General features: G+C 43.8%; 2 protein-coding genes across 3 annotated transcripts in view; both read right to left on the bottom strand.

Moving 5' to 3' along the window:
* LOC106578926 (myozenin-1) overlaps positions 1–4,777 on the bottom strand; it is an 8,925-nt gene extending 4,148 nt beyond the window's left edge. The window contains exon 1 of one of the 2 annotated variants that reach the window (XM_014158195.2): positions 4,582–4,777. The gene's annotated coding sequence lies outside the window, so the exon portion shown is untranslated. The remainder of the gene's footprint in view (positions 1–4,581) is intronic. The other variant, XM_014158194.2, reaches the window with a different exon arrangement.
* A 2,185-nt stretch (positions 4,778–6,962) lies between these two features.
* LOC106578927 (synaptopodin 2-like protein) overlaps positions 6,963–10,000 on the bottom strand; it is a 13,844-nt gene continuing 10,806 nt past the window's right edge. Inside the window, exon 5 of the mRNA XM_045702387.1 lies at positions 6,963–10,000. This exon is cut by the window's right edge and continues 1,835 nt beyond it. Within this exon, the coding sequence (XP_045558343.1) occupies positions 9,383–10,000 (618 nt within the window). The 3' untranslated portion in view covers positions 6,963–9,382.

A 10,000-nucleotide genomic window follows, 5' to 3' on the forward strand; every position in this document is an offset into this window, starting at 1 on the left:
TTTAAGATGGGGTTCTAGGGAGCCATTACTCTGTGGGTCTGGGCCTTTGAGCAGCTGGTTCTGTGGATCTATATGGCGTACTGTAGTTGATGTAATTGGTTTAATCTGTTGTAATTGAAGCTCCTGCTGGAATCCAACACCCTGCAGCTATTATTACTACATGATCCACAGCAATTCTGCTGTGTCACTGTTACCACTCACACATACACACACACACACACATCACATACCCACTGACACACACACAAACTGACACACACCACAAACGCATACACACACCCTGATCACACTAGGGTACCCTGGGTAGAGACAGGGAAAGGTGGGAGAATGCAGGGTTTATGGAGCTCCTGATGGGTTAGCATTGGGAAAAGTCCCCCAACTTCAGGAGGACGTGAGGCTGAAGGCCTGAGGGTCTGAGGGTCCCGTTACCCCGAGCAGAGGGGCTTCTATCCCCCTCACTATTCTTGTTTTAGCTGCAGATAAATCTCCCGGGAGGACAGCTGACAGGGAACGTCATCAGTCAGCACATTCCCAAACACACACATCCCGATTCCCGAAACACTCAGCTCATCCCCTAGAACTCCCAATATTATCTCTCATGAGACGTTCACGTGCTGTCGGAGTTATCGGATGTTTGGAGTTCTGACTGGTCATTTTTTTTGTACGACCCTCCAATTTATATTTACAGGTGGGAAACGCTGCGACAATATTATTACCCGAGTTGCAGATTCGTGACATTTCACCACTTACCTCTGACCTTTTCAACCAAAAGATGATGACAAATCAGTTTCTGACAATTACAAACTGGATGATGTAGCTAGTTTGTCATGTATTGTAATATATGTCATAATGTCAATATTAAGCAAGCTAGCTAACTTTATTATTAGCAACGGTAGCAAGCATATCTAGCTAACTATCTAGATAACTAACCAGCTAGCACATTTGGTTCCTTGGATGTTGTGGAAACATATGTTTTTGGTTTCACATTGGTTGTGGGAACGAAGCAATACATTTCCTGACTGGTAAAATGTAAGGTTTTCTAAATATTCTGAGAACAGAAGACTTTTGTCTGTTCTGGGAAATTTTATTTTTAGGTTACAGGGAGTTTATAAGAAGATTTAACTCTGGTTCCTTGAAAGATTTCCAGGGAGGTTTTATGAACACTCTGAGAACAGAAATTATAGATTATTTGGAGGTTTTTGAATAACTTCCACTTAATGTTTGAATAAGACTTTTAATAATACCGCTAGCTCATTTTGTTCTTTACTCCACACACAGATAAGACACATGGAAATGAATTTCCTTAGGCATTAATCATGTGAACACTTTTCTTTTTTGTTATGACAAGGCATCAGTGGAACTTGAACCTATGATCTTCTGTTCTCTATCCATGAAATCGGTCCACTGCGCCAGCAGGGATACACGTACACAGACACCTGAATTCTGATCTTTTGACCAATTATTGACAAAAGTACTGATCTGATGGGCCAAAAGACCAATTAGTGAAAAAACTATCAGAATTAGGCAGCTTGTGTAAACGCAGTCCAGGATGGAGCTAGCAAGCCATGTATTTTTTACTCCTACAAAGCTGTTCATTTTAGTCTATTCAAACAGACCCCATTTCAAAGGAAACAATCACTCATTAAGATCAGGTGTGGCCAATTAGTGGGCATGGCCAACACACCTGAACACACTCCACAAGAGAGGATAGAGGGAGTTTTGTTGACGCTGAGAACAGAATGTATATGTTTTTAAATAACATTCTAACAACATTCTCTGAATATTACTAAAGATTTCTTGTGGTTTTTAATTTAAAGTTTTCTTAATGTTCTTGGGACAAATTGAGAACATGACTTTAATAGAACAATGAGGAAATCTGTAGGAAACGCTATGCTGAAGTACTGAAATTCAAATCAAATCAAATAAAAGTTTATTTGTCACGTGCGCCGAATACAACAGGTGTAGACCTTACAGTGAAATGCTTACTTACAGGCTCTAACCAATAGTGCAAAAAAAGGTATTAGGTGAACAATATGTAAGTAAAGAAATAAAACAACAGTAAAAAGACAGGCTAAATACAGCAGCTAGACTATAACAGTAGCAAGGCTACATACAGACACCGGTTAGTCAGGCTGATTGAGGTAGTATGTACATGTAGATATGGTTAAAGTGACTATGCATATATGATGAACAGAGAGTAGCAGTAGCGTAAAAGAGGGGTTGGCAGGTGGTGGGTGGTGGGACACAATGCAGATAGCCCGGTTAGCCAATGTGCGGGAGCACTGGTTGGTCGGCCCAATTGAGGTAGTATGTACATGAATGTATAGTTAAAGTGACTAAGCATATATGATAAACAGAGAGTAGCAGCAGCGTAAAAGAGGGGTTTGGGGGGGCACACAATGCAAATAGTCCGGGTAGCCATTTGATTACCTGTTTAGGAGTCTTATGGCTTGGGGGTAAAAACTGTTGAGAAGCCTTTTTGTCCTAGACTTGGCACTCCGGTACCGCTTGCCATGCGGTAGTAGAGAGAACATTCTATGACTGGGGTGGCTGGGGTCTTTGACAATTTTTAGGGCCTTCCTCTGAAACCGCCTCGTGTAGAGGTCCTGGATGGCAGGCAGCTTAGCCCCAGTGATGTACTGGGCCGTACACATTACCTTCTGTAGTGCTTTGCGGTCAGAGGCCGAGCAATTACCGTACCAGGCAGTGATGCAAACAGTCAGGATGCTCTCGATGTTGCAGCTGTAGAACCTTTTGAGGATCTCAGGACCCATGCCAAATCTATTTAGTTTCCTGAGGGGCAATAGGCTTTGTCATACCCTCTTCACGACTGTCTTGGTGTGTTTGGACCATTCTAGTTTGTTGTTGATGTGGACACCAAGGAACTTGAAGCTCTCAACCTGCTCCACTACAGCCCCGTCAATGAGAATGGGAGCGTGCTTGGTCCTCCTTTTCCTGTAATCCATAATCATCTCCTTAGTCTTGGTTACGTTGAGGGATAGGTTGTTATTCTGGCACCACCCGGCCAGGTCTCTGACCTCCTCCCTATAGGCTGTCTCGTTGTTGTCGGTGATCAGGCCTACCATTGTTGTGTCGTCTGCAAACTTAATGATGGTGTTGGAGTCGTACCTGGCCATGCAGTCATGGGTGAACAGGGAGTACAGGAGGGGACTGAGCACGCACCCCTGTGGAGCTCCAGTGTTGAGGATCAGCGTGGCAGATGTGTTGCTACCTACACTCACCACCTGGGGGCGGCCCGTCAGGAAATCCAGGATCCAGTTGCAGGGGGAGGTGTTTAGTCCCAGGATCCTTAGCTTAGTGATGAGCTTTGAGGGTACTATGGTGTTGAACACTGAGCTGTAGTCAATGAACAGCGTCCTCACATAAGTGTTTCTTTTGTCCAGGTGGGAAAGGGCAGTGTGGAGTGCAATAGAGATTGCATCATCTGTGGCTCCCATAGAAGAACATTCTTGGAACAATTTGAGAACATTATTTTAAATAGAACCATGAGGAAACCAGTAGGAAACGTTATGCTGAAGAACAGAAATTCCCAAAGAGGTAGATTTTTTTAACGTTCTCTGAACTATTTGAGAACATTCCCAATGTCAAACCAGTTGAAGAACGTTCCTAAAACACTGCCAAAATGTAAATTAAATGTAACCATGTTTGAACTTTTAGGAAATGTTCTGTTAAAATAATGAAATACCAAGAAAATACTGTTTTTTTGTCAAGTTTCTTGAATGTGTGGAGAATGTTCCAAAGCCAAGTAACTATCCTGCACCATTCCCAGAAAGTTGTGGGAAGGTTTATGCAAAATAACCACAGGACAAACACGCTCTCACCAAGCTCTAAGAAACATGTGGTTCTCAGAACAAAATGTGTTAGCTGGGTAAATTATTATTGGTTGAAGAATTGTTCTGATTTTAGAAGCACTTGAACACAATCATGTCGGACTTACGACTCCGAGCACATGAATGCCTCATCATACCACCGACATTCCAAACCCAATCCAGCCTGATGGACATGAAATGTGAATGGTTTGTACCCGATGAGTGTGGAAGAGCATAAATTGCAAAATCCATGCAGCTACTAGCCAATAGTTAGAAAGCGATGTAAGTTGATACCATGCCATGAATACATGAATTCATGTATGCTGTGATACATATGACATGCTGCCATCCGTGGAGGACACATGATTCACACTGACGAGGACTTTTCCACCTGAAACAGCCCAGCAAAGCCCAGCCTAGCACAGTGCAGGCCTTGCATGGCATAAACCCATGTTGAATCAAATCTAAAACCAGTAGATCGCTCAATTCACTCCTTAACAGTGAGCTTGTCCGTACCTGGCTGACAATTACCTGACCTACATCAGTCCATTATTATCACCCCCAGATAACCCATACGCATGTGTGAGATAATAGATGCCATTTAGCAGAAGCTTTTATTCAAAGCGACTTACAGGAATGTGTGCATACATGTTATGTATGGCTGGTCCTGGGAAATGAACCCACTATGATGGTGTTACAAGCATCCTGCTCTACCAACTGGTAGGAGGTGATGTCACAAATTGAGCCTTACCTCAGGAGAATTCTCAGGAATTAGAGAAGAAGAAAAGAATGTTCAAGGAGGAAAAGAAGAGTTGAAAGTATTCCAGAAAGTGTCCCAGTGCCTACACTCCTGTACGCCCAAGAGACTGTGTAGGAGCTGGACTATGGAGGCCTGGGTGGGTGGGAGCTGCTTAAGGGTTTACGAGGCGACTGATATTATCTCTCAGATGCTCCTTAGGTCTATGTATAGAGAGGTGGGGGGGGGGGTGAAGGGGTAGTGTGAAGAGAGAGGGAGGACAGAATAGTGGATAGAGAAGATAATCACTTACCCCCCCTTCCCTTCGCTCCCCGAGGACTGTGTTTCTCACCATGGTGAAGTGTCCAGTCCACCTGTTTATACCTTTAGAATAAACAGGTGGCTGTGCCCCCATAACACTCAGATCTCTGTTACACAACTGACCACAGAGAGAGAGAGGAGAGAGAGAGAGAGAGAGAGAGAGAGAGAGAGAGAGAGAGAGAGAGAGAGAGAGAGAGAGAGAGAGAGCATACTGAAAGAGAGGGAGATAAAGAGTGAGATAATGAGATATGGGTAGAGAAAGAGAGAAAGGGGGACAGAGTGAGACAGAGCTTGTGTCTAATCATTAGTAGAGAATTTACTACGCATCCGACTTTAACGACCTACCTCAAAGCTAACCCTCAACCCTGTCCTAGCCTCCCGGGTGGTGCAGTGGTCTAAGGCACCGCATCACAGTGCTAGCTGTGCCACCAAAGACTCTGGTTTCGAGCCCAGGCTCTGTCGTAGCCGGCCGCGACCGGGAGGTCCATGGGGCGACGTACAATTGGCCCAGTTTCGTTAGGGAGGGTTTGGCTGGCAGGGATATCCTTGTCTCATCGCACACTAGTGACTCCTGTGGTGGGCTGGGCGCAGTGCACACTGACACGGTTGCCAGGTGTACGGTGTTTCCTCCGACACATTGGTGTGGCTGGCTTCCGGGTTGGATGTGCATTGTGTCAAGAAGCAGTGCGGTTAGGTTGGGTTGTGTTTCAGAGGACGCATGGCATTTAACCTTCGCCTCTCCTGAGTCCGTACGGGAGTTTCAGCAATGAGACAAGACTGTAATTACTACCAATTGGATACCACAAAATTGGGGATAAACCTGTCCTCTAACCTCTGACCCATAAACCTAGCACCAACTCTAGACCTGACTCAGATTTATCAGAATGTATGGCATAACTGAAGACCTATGACTGCAGGGACTGGATAGTAGCCCCATGATTGTGGTCAGGTAGTGTGTATGTTGGTGGGGTGTAGTAGTTATTCTGATGTCTTTACTCTGATCACATTGTAAAAATGAGTCAGTGTTTAGAGTCCAGCACTCAGCACTCAACCAGATGACTGGAGATCAACAGGACTAAAAATAGGAGAGACCCTCCTGGTAGTGCGTGTGTGTGTGTGTGTGTGTGTGTGTGTGCGTGTGAAGGCCCAAGGCCAGGGGAGAGAGCTGACTGCAGTACCAGTTATCACCAGTAAGAGTGTAGCCATTCTCGTGATAAAGATTAGCATTAGTGTTTTCTCCTCAGACACAACATACTTGACATTGTTTGGGGTTATTCATTCCAGTCTTTCCACCACTCATCTGAGTCATACGACAACAGCCATTTTGCTTTGCAGCAGAAGAACCCTGACACACAGCCCTCACCTCACCCTGGGATCGGATGAGGCTAAAGTTTGCGGCTAAAGATAGCGATCCAGCATGGGGTAGGTAGGGTTTCACAGCTCTGGGATGGTGACTGACAGAACATGGTCAAGGAATTTAGAACACAGTTTACAGGAACTGCTGCAAAACTGTCTTCAACATAGACATGATCATAAAACACCCATGAAGGCAGCGAGCAACCTTCCCTTAGTGAAAGGGTTTGTATGATGATATATTCATCCCTTACAGAAAAAACACACTATTTCACATGTGGAAAATCACATGATTTCACATTAAATTTCACTTTTTTTTCACACGATAATATGTTTTTTGGAACATTTGACGTGATCACGTTTACATATGTGTAGCTATGTGTTATCACGATGCTTCGCATGTTGTCACATGTTATCACATTAACGTCACGTAAGATCACGTGTGAGCACATGAACATGTGTTTTTGGAACACTTCACATGTGTTCACATGTGAAACTCATGTGGTTTTTCTGTAAGCGATCCATCATAACCCTATGACGAGACTGCGACTGAGCTCACTGTTATAACTAAGCAACATTACCACCTTGTGGACGACGGTAGGAACTGTCCCAGATGATGGATATATTATAGCTCCTACCTCCCTCGTCTCTCTTACCCAGTCCTATTGGAGGTGGGCATGATGCTGGTGACATAGGCGGAGACAGACAGACAGACAGCTGGAGAGTTTCACGTCTGTTTTTATTTCTCTGAACTACAGAACACCAACTGAACAGCACAGCTCTCACATCAATCAGAAAAAACCTCCCTGCCATCTCCTCCCTTGCTTTCCCTTCCCTCTCCCTCCCTTTCTCATCACAATAAGGAAGTGGAAAAGGCAAAGGAAAAAAACACAAAAAAACACATCCTGATACAGAGTGTAATATTGTGCAATGCACTGACACATTTATATGAAGCAAGAAAGAAAACACAGGCTATTTCATAATATTCATAATAAAAGTATACTCACAATAATCATGACAAAAATAACATGAAAAAGAAGATGTTGGCACTGCGTGCTAGTAGCTTCATAGATGAGTACAGTATTGTTCTCATATACAGTCAGCTCTTTGGTTCAGATTCAGGCCTTCATGTGACCAACTGGTTTTTGATCCAGGGTCGCCTGCACTCCCCGAGACCGTATTAGACCGCTTAGCTAAAGTCACAATGGAAGCACACAGCAGGCATGTAGTCCATCCTTTTACAGCTCAGCAATAGCCTACAGTTTGTCTTAGGACGGATGTTCTAGCTTCTCTCCACTCATCTATCTCTCCTCTCTTCTATCTTCTATCTTTCCTCTCCTCTATCTTTCTTTAGCACATCCTCACTTTTATCTGTTTATCATTCTTTATTTTCAACTTTATTCTGTCGTTCCCAACGCATTCAATTTTGTTTTATTAAACTACATATCAAGTCCCATTTTCTCTCCCTGTCCATGTCTCTCACTCTCCTTGTCTGACATTTTACATCACCTCATAAAATACTTATTTAACGTTAATATTCATATATTCATACATATCAATTATATTCTATATCTATACATCAAATCATATTTTTATCAGGCAAAGCAGAGGAGGTCAAATTATCAGAAAATGGAATGGTGATGACAAGGCTGGTGTGAACCAAGAGCTACAATGGTGTCCAAACAGGAAGTCAATAAAATAAAGAATGTGATCAAGAAAACCCCAGACCAAAGACATTTCAAAGTATTCAAACAGGTGGGTAGTGGATAGACTTCTGATTTTCATTCTTAGGTAAATGATGCAATGCACAATACTAACATCTCTTTTGGACTGACTAAGACCAATACTTTGCAATAAACCCTACAGTTAGCACATAACGTGAGAGTATAGTTGTCCTATGGTTATTTTGCATGCAACATTCCCACAACGTTCTGGGAATGGTGCAGGATAGTTGCTTGGCTTTGGAACATTCCAAACAGATTTAAGGAACTTGACGAAATAACGTTATTTTCTTGGTATTTCGTTACTTTAACTAAATATTTTCTAAAAGTTGAAACATGGTTACATTTAACGACACTTTTGGTAGTGTTCTAGGAACGTTCTCCAACTGGTTTGACATTGGGAATGTTTTCAAATAATTCAGAGAACGTTTAGTAACAACGTTCTTCTGCAGGAATTTCAATACTTCAGAATAGTGTTTCCTACAGGTTTCCTCATGGTTCTATTTAAAGAAATGTTCTCAGAACATTCAGAGAACGTTAAGAAACAATATTCTTCTGTGGTATTTTTAGTACTTCAGCATAACGTTGTCTGAAGGTTTGCTCATGGTTCTATTTAAAGTCATGTTCTCAGAACATTAAGAAAACGTTTGCTAAAAACCACAAGAAAACATTAATAGCGTTTTAAAACAAATACATTCCGTTCTCAGCGTCAACAAAACTCTCTCTCTCCTCAGGTGTGTTAGCCGTGCCCGATAATTGGCCACACTTTAATGAATGTTTGTTTTCTTTGAAATGGGGTCTGTTTGTGTGGACTACAATGATCATGAGTTTTAAAAAACAAGTAAAGAAAGCATGCTAGCTCCATCCTGATGATGCCGTAGTCTAATTCCATGGATAGAGAACAGAATATCATAGGTTTGAATCTCCCTAACGCCGTGCCATAATATAAAATAAATGTGTTTGTGTGATTAATGCATTAGCAAATACATTTACAATTCCATTTGTCTTATCTGTGCTTGGAGTTGTAAATAAACTAATCTAGCAGTGTTATTGAAAGTCTTATTGAAACATTCAGTGAAAATGTTAAGGAAGTTATTCCATAATTTCGAAATAACCTTTACATTTTGTTTAAAACATTCACAACATTTAGATAATGTTCTCAAAACTTTATTTAATTACCTTCAAATAACCCATAATTTCTGTTCTAAGAACAATAATAAAACCTCCTAGGAAGATTTTCAGGGAACCAGAGTAAAATGGGATTTCTCCAGAGCCAGTCTATAGTGTGTTGTCTTAGCTCATGGTGGATCCAGGGCGCCAGACGCTAGGTTGCAGACCCAGGTTAGAGGTGCTGAATTTGGGGCGAGGCACTCTGGAGGGCTGCGTGGAGGCGGGGCGAGGTGGGGTGTGGGCCAGAGGGCTCAGATCAGGGGCACTCTTAAACTGACTGTTACCTTGTTGGGGGCGTGGGGCTGGGAGGGGTAGGGATTAGGGTTAGGGACATGGACGGAGGAGAAGCTCGGGAGCTGCGGGAGGGGGCCTGTGGGGGCTGGAGTAGGAGGGACCCACTGGGGCTGAGGCTGGTAGGGGGGGGTAGAGAGTGATTGGTAGCAGGAAGTGGCTGTTGGGGGAAGAGAAATGACATCAGACCTCCACATCGGTTCTCCTAGTGTGGTCGCTGACCGTGGGATGATGACAGTAGGGGCGGGGCCTGTGGGAGGTGGCGTGGAGAAGCGTTTGACCTCATACACACGTGGCATCTTGTTTTGGCCCTTGGGAGTCCCGCCCCCGTAGCTGAAGAGGGAGGGGTTTAGCTGATAGGGCTGGCGACTCATGATGTCCAGAGCCTTGATGCCTTGAGCCTTCTGACCCCCAGGGGCGGCTTTATGCCCCGCTGAACCCCCACCCTGTCCTGCTACCCCCACCCTCTGGCGCTGGGCCTGGAGAGGGCAGGAGGGGGAGAGGAGGGGGTTGTAGCTGATGGGAGGGGGGGCTCTGCAGCTGGAGGAGTATTTGAATTGAGAGGGGAGGGAGGGTGT

Source organism: Salmo salar, chromosome ssa19 (genome assembly GCF_905237065.1).
Source record: "Salmo salar chromosome ssa19, Ssal_v3.1, whole genome shotgun sequence".
In the NCBI taxonomy this organism is placed as follows: domain Eukaryota; kingdom Metazoa; phylum Chordata; class Actinopteri; order Salmoniformes; family Salmonidae; genus Salmo; species Salmo salar.